Genomic DNA, 20969 nt, shown 5'->3' with positions numbered 1-20969 from the left:
TATTTTGTTAATTATAATTCAACATTTTTTATTAAATTACAACAAAAAAAATATATTACTATTGCATAGAAATATATTATTGTACAGTAAAATACAATAATAATGTTTATGGCTGTCTTAATTTTTTTGCTTTCAATCATTAAACCACAGAGCTTTTATTTTGGAGGAAAACCGCAGGGAGACATAAAATTTCACTTTTGTTGACAACAGATTTATAAATGATTCTCAAAACAAATTTGGGAAGATGGTTGCATGTGTAGTGTTTTCAAATGCATGTTTTACTTTGAAACAAGCGTTCCGAGCTGCTGAAAATACCGGATCATGAGTTGTTCCATGCATGAAAGAAATGTATTTGAAAATGCTTAGTAATTGTTTACTAATTCCCAATTTTGCAATTTCATTCATTTTATTTCTTAGGTCAGAAAATAAGGAAATCCGTATAAAAAAAGGAAATATCACATCCCTGTAGTTTCACTGTCTTTAACAAAATGGTTTAAGGCAATTACGATCAGACTTCAAAATAACTGCTCTAAGCAATATTCCAGTAATTACACATCCATAACCTGTACAGCGTGCCAAAACCAACTTTTAAAAAAACGTGTCAAGACTTCTGCATTCTGTTATGCTCTGTCAATTTGTGCAACTCAAAATGCGCTGAAAAAAATGACACTTTAGCAGTCACAATTCATAATCTCTCAACCTCCTTCCTCTTTTTTTCTCCATTTCCAGCCCTACACTTGTGCACTTGCTCTTACGACAGCTTTGTTGCCTCACTAGCTGGCCTATAGTCACATCACTCTCTCTTCTTTCTCACGCACAACACACTCTCTCTTTCACAGGCACACAGAGAGCATCACACTAATTTACTCTGGTGAATAAGTGACTGTCACAGATATCAACTGATGAATCAGCACTGAGCTGATCACCCACCAGCCACAAACAAACCCAGCTGCCTGATCACATGTACATTAACAGAATATTTTATATTACTAAACAACTCAAGCTTAACAGTACCTGTCATTTTGATAATTATTTTGTCTATTAGTTTATAATGCACTTACAATAAAAGCTGAGCAAAAAAGCATCCAGAATGGAAAACAATTAAGCGATAATGTACAGCCAGCCAGTCATTATTGCAAAATAAACCCCAACAGAGATCAGGACTCTAATGCAAAACGGTTTCTGTTCAGGGTGGAGTGTTTGGGAAAAATGATTGCAATTATATTAGTGGCACATAAATTACACACTTAATCATTCATATAAGCACTTAAAAGGGCCATTAAATGCTAAACTTCATTTTCTGAGATTTTAACAGAGGTGTTTGTGTTGCACATCATAGTGCATAGTGGATGTAGGCATACGTTATTCTTAACTGTAGGAGAAAACTAGTTAATTTTGAGCTTTGAGCTGTTTTTGCTTTATAAAGTCTCTGAGAGGTATAAATTCTCTTCTATAGACCTTGAGTCTCTGACACAGGATTCATCCACACTGTAAGTGTTACCGATCTTTACGGCTTCTTGGTGTAACCGATCAAACAGCTTAAATAAACACCGCAAAATAAACTACAAAAGTCATTAAAGGTGCACCAGCGTGTTCTTATATATTTTCAATGCAGAGTGCAAATGCAAACGGCTGTGCATCTACTTGTGCATTAAATTAGTGCTCTCACAGGATGTGTGCATTTATGTAATGTATGGTGAGCTTACAAAGCCATGTATAATATATATTCATTTTGTTCCTTGTAATAGTGAATTGCAGCATGCATTTGAGGGATAGACTTCCATTGTAAGTGCATTACTGTAAGCACAATTTACATGGGTTGTTGACAAACTTTTGACAGTATGCCAGTTAATATTCTGCATTTAGCCCACAATATTCCTTCACTCCTCTTGCTCTCATTCCAGCAGTTCAGGAACAGGCAGCTCTGTGTGCTCCACTTGAATGGTTTCTAGATCGTGACTGCTGGTCTATGAGGGGTATAATAGAGCAGATTATTAGTATGTAACCAGAAATTTTATTATAGTGCCATGTTGATAGCACGGGGGTGGACAATCCCAATCAAAAAGCCACTGCAACCATGGCAACAGGCTTGGGAAGAAACAGTGAAAGTGAAGAGCTAATAAAGACAGACCTGTTCAATACACACACAGGGTTACGGCAGCCACTGGCCAGTGTCAGAGCGCCTGATGTAACTGTGGCCTGCTGTCCCTAAATACCCTTCACATCATTGGTGGGATCTAAATTTAGCAGCATGTCATGCACTATATAAAAGAGTCTTTCAGCGACCACCATCATGGCTATCCATCATACATTCACTATGGCACAACAGACCACAATCCAGTTTCACTCAAGAATTTCTGAGCTGAAGGTAAAAAAAAATAAATAAAAATAAAAATAAAAATATAAATAAAAGTCACTTTGTAAAAAATATGCATCCATTTTATTTGCACAAACTAAATCGGCCCTGATTAGAATTGAGCAAATTCAGTGTGATATTTGCCGTACAAACGGTCTTATACAAAACTATAGAAGCTTTTTTTCTGCGGGATAAAAAAATAAAATAAATAAATTATTATAGAGTACAAAATATATATAGAGTACATTTTTTACATCTCGCAATTCTGACTTTTTTCTCCAAATTCTGAATTTACGTCTTGCAATTCTGACTTTTCTCATAACTCGTTTTTTTTGTTTCCGCTAATGAATACAAAATTTAAAAGGCAACTGCAAGTTAACATTTCACAATTCTGAGTTTATATCTCACAAAAAAAAAATCGGAATCATGAGATGAATTGTGAGAAAATAAGTCAGAATAGTAAGATAAAAAGTTGAGATTACCTTTTTTTTTTTTTATTCTGTGGTGAAAACAGGCTTCCAAACAAAAAAGAGCTGAGTTGCATTTGAAAAATGCAGCCATCATCATACATGGGCCATATTTAAGTGTGGAAGTAAGAAGGACTTTTGTAAATAAGATAAATTAAAAGAAAACCAACTGGGAAAAAGGCCTGAAATGCAAACACTGCTCAGTTTAGTTTTGGTAATTTGGTTTCAGTGCAGGAGATCTCTTTATTCCACTTCAACTGCTGAGACATGTAAACTGTTCATTGCTGCTTGTTTTATTATCTCCTCCAAGTAGGTTTTAGTATATTTTGCGAAGGACAATGAGCATATACAATTGTACAAACTTTGGCAACAACAGTTCAGTAAATACTTCCCTGACTCGTATCCTTAAATACAGACTGAAATCAATTCAAAAACACATTTTGAGTAGCTCTGGAAATAAAAAGCATAGTTGTGTTGAAAATCACACACTCACATTAACAACCGACTCCTTGAACTTGATGTGCAGGCGGTAGCTGGACATGGCGATGATGGCATCCTCTGCCCTGCCCACATACTTCGTATACTCTCCATGCAGCTCTGGGTAGGGCACCTACAACAGATCCAACAAACAATTTACTATTAGACCAATACAAGTATTTGATGATATTTAGAGTTGCATACAAAAAAAAGAACAAAAAAAAGAGGCATTTACAAAAACCCTTGATGTGTCTTCCTGTCAGAGGTGCTGAAAACAAAGGATCTGTTTTGAAACCTAAAGCTGCCTCACTTTCTACTTTAACTGATTTGAAATGCTCTTTATAGGCAGCAACTCTGTTAATAGTCAGTCATGTGTGTCACACACTTACTTACCATCTTGAATGGAAATTTTCACCGTGCTTGTTGCAATGCATTGTAAGTGATGCAGCCTAAGATTTTGGCCAAAACAAGATCATTTTGTTGCCTACTGTTTGTGACAGACTACACATCAGCATATTTATGATACCCATGTAAACAGTATAGTAGTTTTTAAAATAGACTAATTTTCCCCTCTTGGTTAGAATCGAATAATACTTGCATTAACGGTACCAATACATCCTAATGAACAACATTCATCTTGGCAGAGGTCTTGATCCCTGCTTACCTGAAGATCCTCATCGTCCAGGACAGGGGGCTTGCGAGGGAAGATCTGATTGGCCTGGATGCACTCCAGACTCTGCTGCCCCTCCTCCTCCTATCAAACAGAATATGGATAAGAAATGCACCGCATTATACTCTACTGACAATTATAATCAAGAATAATGTAACTAAAAATTGTAAAAACAACTACATATAGAATTTGGCAGGGAAATGTGCTTTCGTCATGAACATAAAATGCAATGAAATGTAAAAAAACAAAATCTTAATTGAGCTCAAATAGTACATTTTCTTAATGCAAAATATAATTTATATAAATATAAATAATTAAATAAAAGAATCAAAATGTATTCTTCTTTTTTATGATGTGACCCGAACACGTTTTCATTATTCACACCACATCACATAATTTATGTTCGGCTGCAATAATAGAAGAGTGTGAGAGGCTCTTTATCAAAGGCCAAACATTTGACATCACAAGTTAAAAATGTACAAATTCCTTTTCCAGTTTTATCACTCCCAGGGGCCAAAAGCCAAACTGTTATACGAATAAAACATTGTCCATGACTAAACCTCTGATTAAATTAGTGATTATCTAAGCTAAACTGGGGACAGTGTGGTCGAGGCATTTATTTAACCAATACCATTTTTGGCTGGGCTTCAGAGCGGCAAATCATTTGTAAAGGCACAGGGACACTCTGCCAGAATTACCTGCTCTGAAATCACTTCTGCTATTTATGATATAACAGGCACTCCTGTAACCGATACAGTAAGGCAGCTTTACAGAAGACTCTAAGGGCACTGGATTATAGTAAATACAGACGCTATATATGATGCACATGCAATCCAAGTGAAAGGTTTTGACACATCTACTAAATCAGAATAATAGTAAACAACTGAACGTATGGGAATTATGTACTAAACAAATGAAAACTGCATCCTTAATACACAACACTGTCTTATTTCCATTTCCTTTTCCATGGCAAGATCCTATTAGAGTTGTACCCTGCCTTCACCACGATCTGTATGAGGAGCTTCAGGACTCAGAGCAGCAGTGTGCAGGGCATAAGTCATTCCATTCACTTCTGTAGCTATTTATGATATAACAGGCACTCCTGTAACCGATACAGTAAGGCAGCTTTACAGAAGACTCTAAGGGCACTGGATTATAGTAAATACAGACGCTATATATGATGCACATGCAATCCAAGTGAAAGGTTTTGACACATCTACTAAATCAGAATAATAGTAAACAACTGAACGTATGGGAATTATGTACTAAACAAATGAAAACTGCATCCTTAATACACAACACTGTCTTATTTCCATTTCCTTTTCCATGGCAAGATCCTATTAGAGTTGTACCCTGCCTTCACCACGATCTGTATGAGGAGCTTCAGGACTCAGAGCAGCAGTGTGCAGGGCATAAGTCATTCCATTCACTTCTGTATGCAGGAATGAGAGGCTACGGCCCGCAGTAGCCTTGAGAGTTCAAATTGGCAGAGAATGTTTGGATTCTGTTTCCACAAATAGGAGAGACTCTGTGGGAGAGGGCAGCTGTGTCGCCATGTTGCCTAGCTCAAACACCAGAGTCCTCAAGACGGACTGATTGGTCTGGTTGTGCCATAAAATGCTGCCCAGTCAAAGACAAGAGTGTACTGGATGAGATATGCAAGGAGGTGTTGTGTTTATGTATAAACTAACTAACTCTATCTAACCTATCTATCCATCTATCTAGTTGTGTATAAACTCCCCAACCAACCAACAAACATTCTATCTATCTGTGTATAAACTAACCAACTAACCAACCAACGCTCTTTCTGCCTGCCTATCTGTCTGTCTATCTAGTTGTGTCTAAAATAACCAACCAACCAACTAATGTTCTATCTATCTGAGTGTGTATTAACTAACTAATGTTCTGTCTGTAGAGAAAAAGGATAATACAATTTGACTGGTATATAAGAAGTTAGTGAAGGTATATAAATTTGTCAGGTTGCATATCCTAGAAGGGTGTGTGTGTGTTTGCTGGATCAGCAGCATGGCTGTCTGTGTGTAGAGCTGACAATGGCCATCAGCACGGCTCAGTAAACACACTAGAGGGGCCGGTCCTGTGGCAGCCCATTGTGGGCACAGGCACAGAACCAGACAGAGAATTACAGGGCACAGACAGGCAGAATAGCAAACAAACAATAATGTGCATAACTCATTAGGAATGTGTAAACAAACACATCCATCAGCATTCGCGCTTAGACCGGAGGCATTCGTTAAACTGTCCGCAGACACTTCAGCAAACAAGAAAATGAGGTACAATTCACTAAACACAGACATAGACAGACTCAAACACGAATACCACAGTAAATGCTGCTTCCGTTAGAGCCCCTTAAAATGAAAGGTTCGTAATAAAGCTTAGTTTTTTAGTAAGTGTTTTTACCTCGAGTAAGGGGTGTTGTTAGTTATGACTTTAAGCAGAATGGCTAAAATCCCCTAACCATGGTAAAATCACTGTAATTCAGGACAATAAAAATGATACAATAAATAATTAAATGCATTAATAATTCATTCATTCATATTACAGACTGTAAGGCAGTTTCCTAGTTGCCAAGGAACTAACAGAAGGTGTAGTAATATAAAAATCAATTGCTGGTCACAGATGGTGCATCTAGACGCATCTGTCTTGATGCATCTCACAGTTGTGAACGTGTTTCATCCCATCAGAATTTGGAGCCGGAGCTGTTTTATAATGCAGCGCTCACTGATGACACTAGCACACATGTATCCATTCATCCCGTCTGTCTGTCTAAAGAGGGCATTGATCTGCGCTGAGACAGCAGTCAGGACGGGACTTTGACACTGTCTGAGCACCGTTCATTTCAGCTGATTAAAAGCCTGAGAAATCAATGAGCAGTTTCCGATTCAGCATTTGAACCGATGCCTGGGAGTCACGCGCAGGAAAGAGAAACGCTGTGTCCGAAATTGCCCCCTATACCCTTAAATATGGCACTATTTGGGGACAGTCATTATTAGTGGAGTTTCATTGCTCCCCTCTCCCCCTGCTCCCACTGGACTGCGTTCATATTATTTTATTTGTGTCTGAACTGCGGTTCGTTTGTGTCATCAAGCCAGCAGCTGTTTACCCCGTTTCTTAGCAATGACGATGCAAGAGAAGGCGGCAAAATGCGTAGCATTGCTCTCTTCACTTTTATATTACTGTTTTTGAACCGTTGGATTTGTTTCCAAAGCTTCAGTACATAACGGCACCATGTCTGTCTTACGAATGTACTGCAAATGCGCTAAAGAACACTGAAGGCGAACAGAAATGAGATATACAGCTCTCCGCTTGCAGCGCGTCAGGAAAGTGAGTGAAACGCACACACAAACACACATTTTTTCAAATAATGTGTCAATAATAGCGGCTCACTTCTGCGATTTGGTACAATTGCATTCATATCAGCAGAAAAACGTACCGGAGTTTGCTTGCACCGTACCCCAGACCACCCCTTTTAAGTGGATGCGGGTACGGTTCGCAGGTGTGCACCCAAGTTCGGAAGACAGCGTTCACATCATCCAAATGTATGGATTTGAAGTGCTAGTGTGAAAGCACCCTTAATGGACATTATCGAGTTCACTCATTCAATCCCACAATGCACAGCAAAAACGAGTGTACAACTGATGTATGCTCAATGGCTAGAGAATACCCATAATGCACTGTGAGAGTCACGCGGCAATGCGTCTCGCCAGAAGATAGCGCCCGCAGATGAATCATCCATCCATTCATTTTACAAAGCGCTCATCCACGGCATACAGCAAAATACGGCAATTTTCAGCGTAATACAATACAGGTAAAAATTCATAGTAAATTGATAATTAAATAGTTTAATTAGGTTTTATACATAATTTCCATGACAGAGTCAAGATAAATCGTTTCATCATACTACTGGAGCTGCCAATTTGCCAGTTTCAAATGATAATTAAACCGCAAACACAGACTATGCAAAAGTGGCAGTCCTTCTGCACTCAGTGTCCAAATTCCCTCACTCGTTTTCATTGACTCCTTCAAGTGAACTGTATTAGTGGCCAAATGTAAGGAATAGTGAAATGAGGGTATAGGGGGCGATTTTGGATTCAGCCAGAGACTTTGGAGGTGTTTGTTTACCATAGCCCCCGTGAAGGAGTGCGGGTGCAACACTGTCGTGTCTTCTACCACTCGTTCGCTCTCTCTTGCAGTCGTGAGTCTGTATGAAGAAGAAAAAACATTTAAAGAAGAAACAACTAGCAATTTTCAAAACTTTCCATTTCATTCGAATTAGGTTTGGATAATGCAGGAAATATTCACAATATATTCGCAGGCAATTTAAAGGGGTCATATGATGCGATTTCAATTTTTCCTTTCTCTTTGGAATGTTACAAGCTCTTGGTGCATAAAGAAGATCTGTAAAGTTGCAAAGATTAAAGTCTCAAATCCAAAGAGATATTCTTTATAAAAGTTAAGAGTCAACCACGACTACCTAAAACGGCTCGTTCTAACACGCCCCCACATATCTACGTCACTATGTGGAAATATTAGCTTAATGCCGCCCAAATGTGCACGCAAAGAAAGAAGACGTGGTTTCAGGAACAGCAGTAGTGTTGATGCAGCATGTCAGGGAGTCGCTGTGTTTCAGTGCGAAAGCAAAAGCACTTTATTTGGCCTTCCGGAAGTAGATGCAATTAGGAATCATTGGTTAAGATTTATTTACAACAGAACAGCACAACCCAGATGTTCGAATTCGTGCAACGCATTTTATGGACGACAGTTTTTTGAACCTAGAAGAGTACAAGGCTGGCTGTGCACAAAGGCTATTTCAAACATTTTTTTTAAAAGGGTCAATTCCGACTTACCTACATCTTGGATGCCCTGGGGGTAAGCAGATAAACATCAAATTTTCATTTTTGGATGAACTATCCCTTTAACCGCGTTCTTGTGTACTGCATCATCACTGTGTCTGTCACGCGACTCTGGACTCTGGATTATGGTAAGGGGCGTTACATTTCCAACACTGGGTTGCTTAGTTGGGGACACTTCATTTCCAGCGATACCGTTGACTTGATTGCAAAGATACTATTTAAACTGAGCTGGATGTTGACATCACTGAATTCAATGATGAACTGTCTTTAACTGAAAAATTTGTGTTTACTATTGTCATTTTGCATTATTGACACTATTTTCGGTGTTCGGCCAATCACAATGCACATGGTCAGCTGGCCAATCAGAGCAGACTGCGCTTGTCGGAAGGAGGGACTTTCTAGAAAACGAAGCGTTTGAGAGAGGCGGGGCATAGAGGACCTACAATAATGTACAGTATTTGAAATATAATGTGTTTTTTGAACATTAAAGCATGCCAACATATTCTGTTATACCAAATACACAAAATAATGATCTTTAAAATACTGTGAATAATATCACAATGATTTGAATTTACTTTTAATTAGCCTACTACTTTCCTAAATAACAATGTCATATAATTAGTTTCTTAATCAGTTTAAAACTTCATGAAATGCTCAAAGTCTCCATATGACCTTTTTTATGTGTTAATGTGGGTAAATTTTTTCACATAGGTAATTTTTTTTAATATATATATTTATTTACAACTTATGGTGGTGCATATTAAAGAATGGGATTAGGCTAATTATTAGGGCTGTGTATCACCAGCAAAGTCACGATACATGCACGTCTGTGCCAGCATTTATGTGAAACAGAAGCAGTTTGGTGCAGTCACACACACAGATCACGTTGCGGCCGAATTCAGACATTCAGGAACAAACTTTTTAGTGCTGCCTCGCAGTTTTATCAACTAAATAGCTTAATCGCTCAAGAGCTACATTATCTTTCTCAACAAGGAGCTGGTAGCATCATTGTTTCTAAAGGAATTAAAGCCACAGCTTTACTGTTAATAGAGAAACGCGGCAAAACGGTGGTAATTCATACATAGACAGCCTCTCTCCTTCTCTCTCTCATAAATGAACACTCGATGAATTACAATTTTCTGAGAATAGAATATTGAAGTGGAGATCGTGAAGTGGAGAATATTAAACTGCAAGCTAAGCGGTGTTTTCAGAAAGCAAGCGCGTTTATCACAGTGGAGAGAGAGAGAGCGCGTGCACGTTTGCCAGGTTGACAAAGATAAGTAGCAGACTTAGCAGGTATTTCCGTATTGCGCAAGTGTAAAGCTCTGTTTCGGGGATTACGTCTCTTTATATCAGGCAACCCAGTTGTGTTCTTCTGCGGCCAGATAAAACCTTGTTGTAGCCTATATATGCTCTATTCATTCTTTTTTAGAAACCTCGCACTTTTCTACTCAATTTTAAACGTTGTAAAATTTTAAACAAATTAAGCGCGGTCCACTGCTGCACACGTGCCACAATATCGATACAGGGCCAGCTGTATCGATACTCGTATCGTCAAATCTCTGTGACGATACATCGTTGTATCGATATTTTGAACACAGCACTACTAATTATTATTCTTTCTTGTGGTCATTTACAGAAAAACAGCTTGGAAAACATGCTAGAATTATTTTCACTTGATTTTTAGACTGTATTTTACTCCTTGCCCTACAAATTTTTAATTTACCAAGCAATAATGGTTGACATGGTGGTTTCTCAAAATAGGAAAAAAAAAGTCATTCCAGTATAAATACATAAAAATCGAGATACATATTAAACATAGGAAAAATGCAAAAAATATTCACCCAGTCCTAATTCACACACATGTACTTAGATCTTACCAAACTCCTAACAGCAGTGAGGTGAGGTTTGTTTTGGATGTTCCCACACTGCTGGCGTCACTCAGTGTTATGACATTGAAACCTGTGGAGAGAGATGAGAAAAAAATTAGACCACAGTTTTTCAAGCCATAACTCTCCATTCCAAACATTGCATAACATCTCTGACAATACTGTTTTTCACACTTTGGTAAATATAGCCGTCATGGTGCTGATGGCAATCTGTGGGCAAAGGCGGGCAGAGCCGTTCATGAATGCTTGTGTGGTGAATTCAAATCACTGACGCATATGGTTGGATCGGGTTTTATGAAAAGAGGCCACAATGTACACAGCCATTCATCTCATTTGTCATCATACTCATCAGCTAACTGGTGATTAGAGCACTAGCATATGGATGATCTCAAAACTACAGATATGAACTAAATGCCACAAAACTTGTAACATTAAAGTTAGCTTGGAAGAAAACAAGCAACATTCTGTAATAAATGCAATTTACACACCTAAAATTCAAATGAGAAACACCGTATCATTAGTTTCTCTTCTTTGGAACTGTACCAACCCTCAAAACCAACCGGTTTTTATTTTTCTTCCAATGAAAGCTCTGCTAACTAAAGATGCATAAAGAATGAGATGACAATTCCACAGAAGATAACAAAACCCAAGTTGTCAAAGACTAAACAGAGCAGAATTACACCATGTCATGGATGGGAGGATTTCAGTGACCCCGTGTGTCTCCTGAGAGTCATATGTGAGTGAGTTCGGTTGGTTCATGGCTAAAGGACAACAGCGTCCCTATGCAAAAACGTTCAAACACATGCTTCCAGAGAAGGCCACACTGACGCCATCTGGAAACTACTGATAAAACATATCTCTAACAAGAAAACACTCATGTTTACTACAGCTGAGGAGTCTGTCTTCAATCTGATTGGCCATTTTAGTGTCTTGCAACTGTACTGCAGTCTCACGACCTGAACAAATGACAGTGCAATGTGGTACATGAAAACTGTTCAACATGCAAAAGTAGTTTTATGCAGTGGCAGACCATTTCCATACTGGCCCAGATCCAAAAGCATTGTTTCAGGTAGAAGGTTCTCCTTATTTCACATGACAGGCCTCATATCTGTATTGGGTATTCAGAAACACCGGCTTTCTAGAGAATTCTCCCCTTCCATTGAGGTCAACTGACTGCAGGTGGACAGAAGAATCATTCAGTGTTTTTTCTGTCCATCCCAGATGTCACTTTTACTGTCCTGAAGGTCTATCAGCATTGTGTGTTCTCATTCCTAAACCACCACTGGGACTGATTCTGTTTCATTTTACTAAAACAACCACCTTACGCACCATTAATGCAAAATACGCACCTTACTGTCCAATTTTAATGTCATAGGGCACATTCATGATGATGCAAGCTTATGTTTGACTTTTTTAAATTTATTTTTACTTGCAACAATTCAAATCATGCCACTTTCTAAAAATTTGTTATAATGGATGGAGACATTTATCATTAAGCTGGAATAGTCATATTGTGATTTTTTGCATGCATCCTGAAAGGAAATAATAGAAACTAGAAAAACTAGAAAATAACAGAAACTAGAAAAATTATGTGATTTAAAGGGGTCATATGATGTGATTTCAATTTTTTCTTTTTCTTTGGAGTGTTACAAGCTCTTGGTGCATAAAGAAGATCTGTAAAGTTGCAAAGACTAAAGTCTCAAATCCAAAGAGCAAATCATAGCACGTCAGCTGTCTTAACCGCGGCTTGTGTACTGCATCATCACCGTGTCTGTCACGCGACTCTGTTGCCCTTTCGGGCTTGAACTGATGGTAAAACTAACGACATTATTAACTGTCTTGATATTTACTTTGAAAGCTGAAGCTCGCGATAATGGTAAGGTACATTTCCGACGCGTGCTTGTGGTGTTCGGCCAATCACAATGCACTGGGTCAGCTGGCCAATCAAAGCAGACTGCGCTTGTCAAAGGAGGGGGCTTTGTTGAAAACGACGTGTTTGAGAGAGGCGGGGCATAGAGGACCTACAATAATGTACAGTATTTGAAAAATAATGTGTTTTTTGAACATTAAAGCATGTCAACATATTCTTGTACACCAAATACACAAAATAATGATCTTTAAAATAGCATCATATAACCCCTTTAAGTGCCATTGTTTTGTGATACACAGGCTTTTTATCTCATCATATTTCAAATTCAAAACTCATATTAACTTTCATTAAATTATTTCATTTGCTGTGGTTCTGGAGATCCAGAGGTGATGGGGAAAAAAACAAAAGTTCAATTTTTTTTCTCGATACTGAAATATCTAAAATATTTTCAATATTTTTTTTCTTACAGTTTTGATACAGCAAAACTAGCTGCTCTTTCTCGCTCTCTCTTCTCACTGACAGCAAGTTCAAGCACACAGCAGTGTAATGAGAAGCATTTATCAATAGGTTGTCTAACAAAATACACATTTAATAACATTTTACTCCAAATTCACTTCATAATTTCAGTTGAGTGTTTGAAATAACTACATTTTGTGATCTGATGTGGCTCCTTATCATAAAATTTGGCTGAAAATATACTATTTTATATTATTATTACATGGCTCTCTGGAATACTCTCTGAAATACTTTTCAAAATATCAATTTTTTATGATATCGCATCGACAACACTAGTTACAAAAAATATTTGGACACTTGAAATGTCTGAATGAATACATAATGATTTTACATTGTGAAAATGCTAGTAGAACATGTCCATATTTTGCTAAGACACCTGCGTTAAATTGAGGAGACTTCATTCATCCACTAAAAATCATCACAACACCAGCTGATTCAAAGACAAAAATGATGAAGAAAACTGAAGCTGAGAGAAAGCTTCTGCAGGGTTTGAGCACAGGGGACTTGATCTAATGGAAGGCATTTTGAAATATGGCGTAATTGTCCAAATACTTTGTGGGTTTGCTGTGCTCTAAACAAACAGCAAGAACAGATGTTTATCATTATGAGTTCAATCATAAACTCAACCACCCGCCCTCCTGTCACTCAGGTTACTATTGATCGGCCCACGACACGCAGTCAGTGACGTGTAAACACACAATCATTGAGGTTTTATCTACTGCTGCGTTTAGATGCCAGGCATTTGCGCTCATTCAGCAGGTTGAGTTGACTTTTAACCAGATGCATTTCATTCCAAAGTCACACCATGTGTCAGATTCAAACCACATGAGAAACCCAACACCAAAACACAGCCGAAGAGCCAAAGGATCGTCTAGCAGCACCACGCGGATCTGACAGAAACACAACAAATCCAACACACGCCTCTCTTCAGCGAAATCAAGGCAACCACACATTCCCTCAAAAATACCTTAGTTACTGCAGTGAAACTATGGTAACTCGGTATGGAGTGCGAGAGTTGGGCTCCTGAAGTAAAAATACAATTGATTTTCTCTATTGGGGAATTGGTCTTGAACGATAACTTAAAAATCTTTAAAGAAAGACATTCTGTGTATATGAGGTTGTTAATCAATGGCATATGTTTTTGTTGAAGCCATCAGTTTGCATTATTTCAACATATTTTTTTAATAATCATGTTCAACAGTGGAATTCCTGGTGAAAAAACTGACATTACCCATGATTCCGCAGAAAAATATCAACCAATCAGAGAATCACGACAAGTAAATCACGCCAAACACTTTAGTGCCCGTCCACTCCCATTAAGCACTGTGAATGACGTATTTGAGAGTGTAGTGACATCATTAATTCAATCGTTTTATATTTCTCTATTGTTTTTAATGTCATTCGCAGTGCTTCATGGGGTTATAGTTCTTTCCCTCAAGCTGTTAAAGGGACAGTTCAAACTTGTATGAGTTTCTCTCTTCTGTTGAACACAAAAGAAGATATTTTGAAGAATGCTGGAAACCAAACAGTTGACGGTAGCCATTGACTTCCACAGTATTTTTTCCATACTATGGAATAGGGCTGCACGATTAATCGAATGCGATTGTCATGCGCATTTTGTACTTATCTAAAAATTCTGTCTTTAATTTTTGCCATTCTGCATTTGTATCTCACAATTATGACTTTCCCCCTCATTTTATCTCACAATTATGACATTATAGTCAGAATTCAAATTTTATATCTCGCAGTTATGCCCTTTTTCTCAGAATTAAGAGAATTCTTCTTCTTTTTTTATAACATTATGTATTATATGTTATATATAATCGGTACATATGTATGTGATTAAAAGACATATGACATTTATTTGTCCTCTCTTTAACAACCAAAGCTTTAAGTGCTCTGCCATAAGGTCATAGGAAACACACCAGAACGCTACAGGAAATTGGATGGAGGAAAAAAATGACTATTACCTACCCAGGCTTTCAGCGCATAAGAGGAACAACCAGAGTTTTGCCTCCCCCTTGTGTTAGTATTCAGAGCCTCATTTACACACACACACTGCAAACACACACACGCACAAAATTAGAACCAACAATTACGTTTTCAAGTCTGACAGTTTTTTAATTCTTTAATTGAGGCTGTTTAATTACTAATATTTGAATAAACAAAAAGGCTCTGGGATAATTCTAATACAAACACACTCAAGCACCAGAGATATTAAAGTAATCTTGTTTAGGCCGAGTTACTTATGACCTCTAATTAGACTGGAATGGCACTTTCCACAAATAAGGTACAAAGCAGCCTGAAACACTTAACAAAACCCCCCCCTTTTCAGCAGTGTTTGTGAAAGGAGGGCCTTCGCCTTCATAAAATGATGATCATCATCCTCAGGATGTCAAACTACATTTTAAATGAGCTGTTTTATGTTGTTTATTTTACACAAGGTGTTCAGGGACCAGGGTTACTATAGTTAAACTAAAACTAAAAGCATTTAAAAAAAAAAACATTTTCAATACTTGAAATAAAAGAAACATTAACTGAAAAAATAAATAAACTAGTTGCAAAGGCAACATTTCTCATTTTAATTTAGTTTACCTACTAAAATAAAAACTGTATAGACAAATAAATAAAAAAAATACTAAAATGCACAAAAAAATTGATAAAACTTTAAATTAAATTGAAAACAGAAAAAAATTTAAAAAAAAGATTCTAAAATATGAATAAAACTATAGCAGTATTTCAATGATCCTAAAATAACACTGTCTGAGACATATTAATACAAATATATTTTTTTGAAAATTATTTGGTAACAGGGATGGGAAACAGCTAACATTATCTTTTTTTTTTCAATTAAAGTCATTAAAATGACTTTAATTGAATTTCATTCCAACAGATTTCAATAGTAGATTTACAAGTGTCAAAATTGATATTTTTGCATGAGTTTGAGGTGGGACATTTTAAGGGTATGAAATGTTTTAATGATCTAATAGGTTAATTTTCTATGAGATAATTCGTCACCAATGTAATAATTCGATGCATTTGTGCCACTAAGAAAAGTCAAAGTGTACCATATTTGTGGAAAGTACACAGTATCCTCCATTATAACCTGCAGGAAGTAAAACTTTGTGTAAGTGCTGATTTCTTGAACAAAAAAAATACAATAAACACTCAAACATTCACAGTCCTTGCAAATAAAAAGGCATGCAAAATTCAAATGTTAAAAACAAAACAGAGTAAATGAAAGCAGTTTAGAATGGCCAAAAAATCTGTTGTCATCAGAGATTTTTATTACATGAACTGTAACATGGGAGATAAAAAAACAAGTAGTCGTTGTTGTTTCACTTGAATCAGCAGTAATGGTTTCTGACGGCATCAGTCACAAGCGTTCAGATGAGATGCATTCAGCTTTTCTTGAACTTTTGCTTATAGTACATGAGATTCTTACTTCCAATTGATCAGATATACAAATCGCATGATCCATCAGATTTACGCTTCGTCGAGAACACTGAAACAAAAGCAAACGACGGTCAGGAACAGTAAACGCTGACCAGTGGTGTGACCTGACAGGTTTTGTAAAGCTTAGTGCTTCACTGAAAGATACGCATGACAATCGCAGCTTCTGTCGAATCACGATCTCGATTCCATTTCGATTTATCGTGCAGCCCTACTATGGAAGTCAAAATCTACCATTTGTTTGAACAGAATATTTATTTTTTGGGTGAACTATCCCTTTAAATATTTTTGTCAGATTTTCAAACGCTTTTTTGCTTCAAATCAAAGTTTGTAATATTGCGATTCTCCTCGTAGCTGGTTGGTCTGGCTCATGGCTTATAACTCTTAAAGGAATACTTTTTAAAGATCTCTATGGCAAAAATGAAAGGGAAAAATAAAACCGGAACCAAAGCTGCTGAAAAAGTTGCACTCATTCTGAAAGCCTCTTATTTTACAATGCTTGAAGAGAATCCCATTATTTAGGAACAGTCACCATGGTAATAACTATTCTGAGTTATTGTTGTTTCTACAGTAAAACTGTCTAAAAATATTCTAAATGTATCTTGCATTGTTTGAATGAGACATGATTTATTAAATAAGTATTATTAATGTATTACACTTAAACACTGAGCTTTACTGCCATGATGCCATGTTAATCACAGTCTTCACCAAAATATTGTAGTTATTTCAGTTATTGTTCCAACTGTTAAATCATAATAATTACAGGATCTCCTCCAAAACGCAAAGAAGCTTCCAGAACATATACTGTAGTAACAATAACTATGGTAACTGTTATTATGTTGGTAACATGGCAGCTAATGCTACAAAAGTACGCCCAACTTGATATTATACACCAGTCATAAAAATGAATCCAAAATGATGCATTAAGATTTTTGTAAGCATTACTTTTACCATGGCGCCCATAGTTTAGATTCAAATACTACAGTGAGTGTTTTCTTATTTATAACAACCGTGGTGAATACCGCGAAATGTCAGTTTTATTGTTGTAGCAACAGGGTAAACCTGGTTACCATAGCAAACTGTTGTAAGGGGCTCGCGTTCGATCTGTCAGTCAGACGCGCGGCGGTTGTAATAAAGACTGACTAACCGACAAAAACTGAGTATCAAGGCCGCGTTTCTTCCTCTGCCATGGGTCAAGCTTATATCAAACCATCTGAATAGCACCAGGCTCTAAACCGCGCTGGTATTTTACCGCTCATATGAAGCATTTTAGACATTTCTCCTCAGCCAAGGCCCGTTTCGGCGTCTGTTGTTGTTGTTGTTGTTGCGAGCGGAGGGCGGACCCCTCAGATAAGGCCTCAAAAGGGCCGAAATACAAACGCATCCAGCTCGAAAAGCACTCAGCTCACTCACCTGAGGGCAGCCTGCGAGGCAGAGCGGGTGTACGCCTTCTTCCGAGCCGCAGGAGAGAAGATTAACGACGAACAAATCGACAAATCGCACCTCGTAGCCATTTGCAGAATCGACCCGTCCCACTGTGGAGTGTGGAATCCCGTCGTCATCGCAGTTACCACGACGTCGGGACGTCACGACGCAGATTGCGTCGACACGTTCGAACGTGTGGGGGAGGGGTGGATCTTCTTCTTCTTCTTGAAATTTTATTGGCGGTTGACAAACAACAAAATGGTGTATTTCCGCCACCAACTGGTATGGAGTGTGGATAAAAAAAGTGACTTACTTCCTTCCCCCTTTTTAACATTTTTTTAATTCTCTCCCACAAAGTTATTTTGTTATTTTTACATCTTAAAAAGAGTTATTTTAAGGAACTGACCGACCTTTTTTCTCCTTATCCCATTGTTTTTGCCACCTTCCCTTCAGTCTTTTCTTAATACTACTCTTGATTTCATTCTTACTTAGATTAACAATTAAGTTAATGTCGTTGTTTTTAACTGCTTCTTTTGCTTCTTTATCTGCAGTTTCATTTCCTTGCATGAGGGGTGGATCTGTAAACATTAACAAGCTTTGAAGTGGATCCCGTAACCCACTGTTGGCGCCAGTGAATGCGTAAGTATATGAATAAATAAATATTTACAGATAGTGGAGATGGGAATTTGACATAAAAACAATGTAAACAATATCAAATTGACTGTAACTGAAAGTGAATTAAAGGAAACAATTTAAAGTTGATTTGAATTTGAAAGGGGAGACGGCTGTCTTCTTTTTTTTTACTCCATGTTCAGGTTTATTTAGTATGGCTTGTTTCCGTCACGGGATTTAAAACAATAATAAAATAAAAAAATATTTTTTTATTTATTTTTTTTTAGATATAAAAACAAGTATATATATATATATATACTTGTTTTTATATCTAAAAAAAAATAAATAAAATCTGTTGTCATCAGAGATTTTTATTACATGAACTGTAACATGGGAGATAAAAAAACAAGTAGTCGTTGTTGTTTCACTTGAATCAGCAGTAATGGTTTCTGACGGCATCAGTCACAAGCGTTCAGATGAGATGCATTCAGCTTTTCTTGAACTTTTGCTTATAGTACATGAGATTCTTACTTCCAATTGATCAGATATACAAATCGCATGATCCATCAGATTTACGCTTCGTCGAGAACACTGAAACAAAAGCAAACGACGGTCAGGAACAGTAAACGCTGACCAGTGGTGTGACCTGACAGGTTTTGTAAAGCTTAGAGAAGCAAGTCTACCCTGAGAGAAGTTTCTAGAACATGGGCAAGCTTGCCAGACCCCCTCTGGCTCTATGTGTTTGGTTAATATAACTGTACACTCTATTAAATATCATCAGCACGCTAGTGTCAAGGACCTAAGATATATCCCTTTCAGTAAATGTGTAATATTTATATATATATATTTACATATGTTTTAAGATCTGATCCTCGTATGTGCAAGTGTTCTTTTCTAACAACCTCAGTGAGACATGAAGGCAAAGACTTGTGGAACACAAATGCAGAAGAATTCACGATTTTCTAAGTGCTGCGTGTATTTTTCTGGTGTGGTACTGAGGAGCTGCAAATATCCAGTATAAAATATGATACAGTAGGAAAGGAACATCAGTGTTTTCAAATAGCATAAATAAAAAAACAGCATTTCAATCGATCAACAGCAGCAAAAACACACCAATGAAGAACATCCGGACTGATCGAACACATCTTTTCAGCAGAGCTTTGACGCATTATGTGATTTCAGATGCTTCGTGAGAGAGTCGTACAAAACAAACAGGCCGTTCTGCTCGGGAAACAGTGTTTGTTTTGCTTTGGTCATTGTGTTCAAATTTCACTTGCGTTTCGTGGACGAGCATCTGCTTCTGATTTAGTATTATTCAGTACTGGACCTGAAACAGACTCTACGCAAGCATGTGAATGCAATGTTTCCATCAACGTAATTTACTGATGCAACAGAAGGGCATAAGCAGCATTTGCGCAAACTATCTGCCAGTTTACTCTTCCATGTCAACCATAATCTGTTGTTTCACCATGACAGAAGAGAATCTTGCTGGTCAAGTTAAATTTAGCTATAGGTTCAAGTTAGTTGTTTACAGCAACCTGAATATCACACTTGATTAAATGGCGCAGGAGGCCGGGAACCACTAGAGGGCCTCAGCAAACTTCCAGGAGGAATGTTATTATTTAAAAAAATTATAGAATATTATTAATACAAAAATGACTATTATTAAAAATTATAAAATGTTACAAATCAGTTTGTTTGCAGTTTCTGTTATGGTTCTGGAGGAAATGTCTTACTTTATATTGCACTGCAAAAGTTATTTTCTTACTCAGCATTTTCGTCTAGTTTTCAAGTAGAAATAGTCTTGTTTGCTAAAACATTAATTAAAAGTAAGTGACTTTGTGCTTAAAACAAGAAAAAAAAAACTGTCAATCGATAATAAAAATGAACCTGTTTTCCCTTTGAGTTTATTTATTCCCTCCATGTTTAGTATTTGATTGTTTTTCTTGTTTTAAGCAGAAACTCATTTAATTTTGATGATTCTTTCTGAAAACAAGACTTAATATCTTGTAATTTTGCATATCAAGTAAATGCATCTTGATTTAAGGATTTTCAGATGCTTGTACTAGAAAACAAGACAAAAATACTGAGTAAGATCATCATTTTTTGCAGTGAAGGAAACTCTATCGCCCCCTTGAGTACTGCAGCTTTAAAGGTGGGGTAAGTGATTTCTGATAGCCAATGTTGACATTTGAAATCACCAAAACAACCACGCCCCTACCCCCAAAAAGGTCTCGCCCCTATTTTGATAGCTCCGCCCCACACATACGTACAAAACCCAGGCAACGATTAGTTCTGTGAAACAAAGGCAACGATTAGTTCTGTGAAACAAAGGCAACGATTAGTTCTGTGAAACAAAGCAA

General features: G+C 37.2%; 1 protein-coding gene across 2 annotated transcripts in view; it reads right to left on the bottom strand.

Annotated features, from left to right (window-relative positions):
• The window catches only part of LOC107699659 (myotubularin-related protein 3-like), a 40941-nt gene extending 22837 nt beyond the window's left edge, over positions 1-18104 (bottom strand). For both annotated transcript variants that reach the window (XM_016500979.1, XM_016500980.1), the window contains exons 1-5: positions 17983-18104; positions 10722-10803; positions 8111-8189; positions 3965-4054; positions 3317-3433 (exon numbers count right to left, since the gene is read on the bottom strand). In XM_016500979.1, the coding sequence (XP_016356465.1) occupies positions 3317-3433; positions 3965-4054; positions 8111-8113 (210 nt within the window). In that variant the 5' untranslated portion in view covers positions 8114-8189; positions 10722-10803; positions 17983-18104. The remainder of the gene's footprint in view (positions 1-3316; positions 3434-3964; positions 4055-8110; positions 8190-10721; positions 10804-17982) is intronic.
• Between the last annotated feature and the right edge of the window lie 2865 nt (positions 18105-20969).

The sequence above is a fragment of the Sinocyclocheilus anshuiensis genome, unplaced genomic scaffold (genome assembly GCF_001515605.1).
Source record: "Sinocyclocheilus anshuiensis isolate Anshui unplaced genomic scaffold, SAMN03320099.WGS_v1.1 scaffold714, whole genome shotgun sequence".
In the NCBI taxonomy this organism is placed as follows: Eukaryota; Metazoa; Chordata; class Actinopteri; order Cypriniformes; family Cyprinidae; genus Sinocyclocheilus; species Sinocyclocheilus anshuiensis.
The sequence above is the reverse complement of the archived record's forward strand: the minus strand, read 5'-3'. Positions and strand labels throughout refer to the sequence as shown.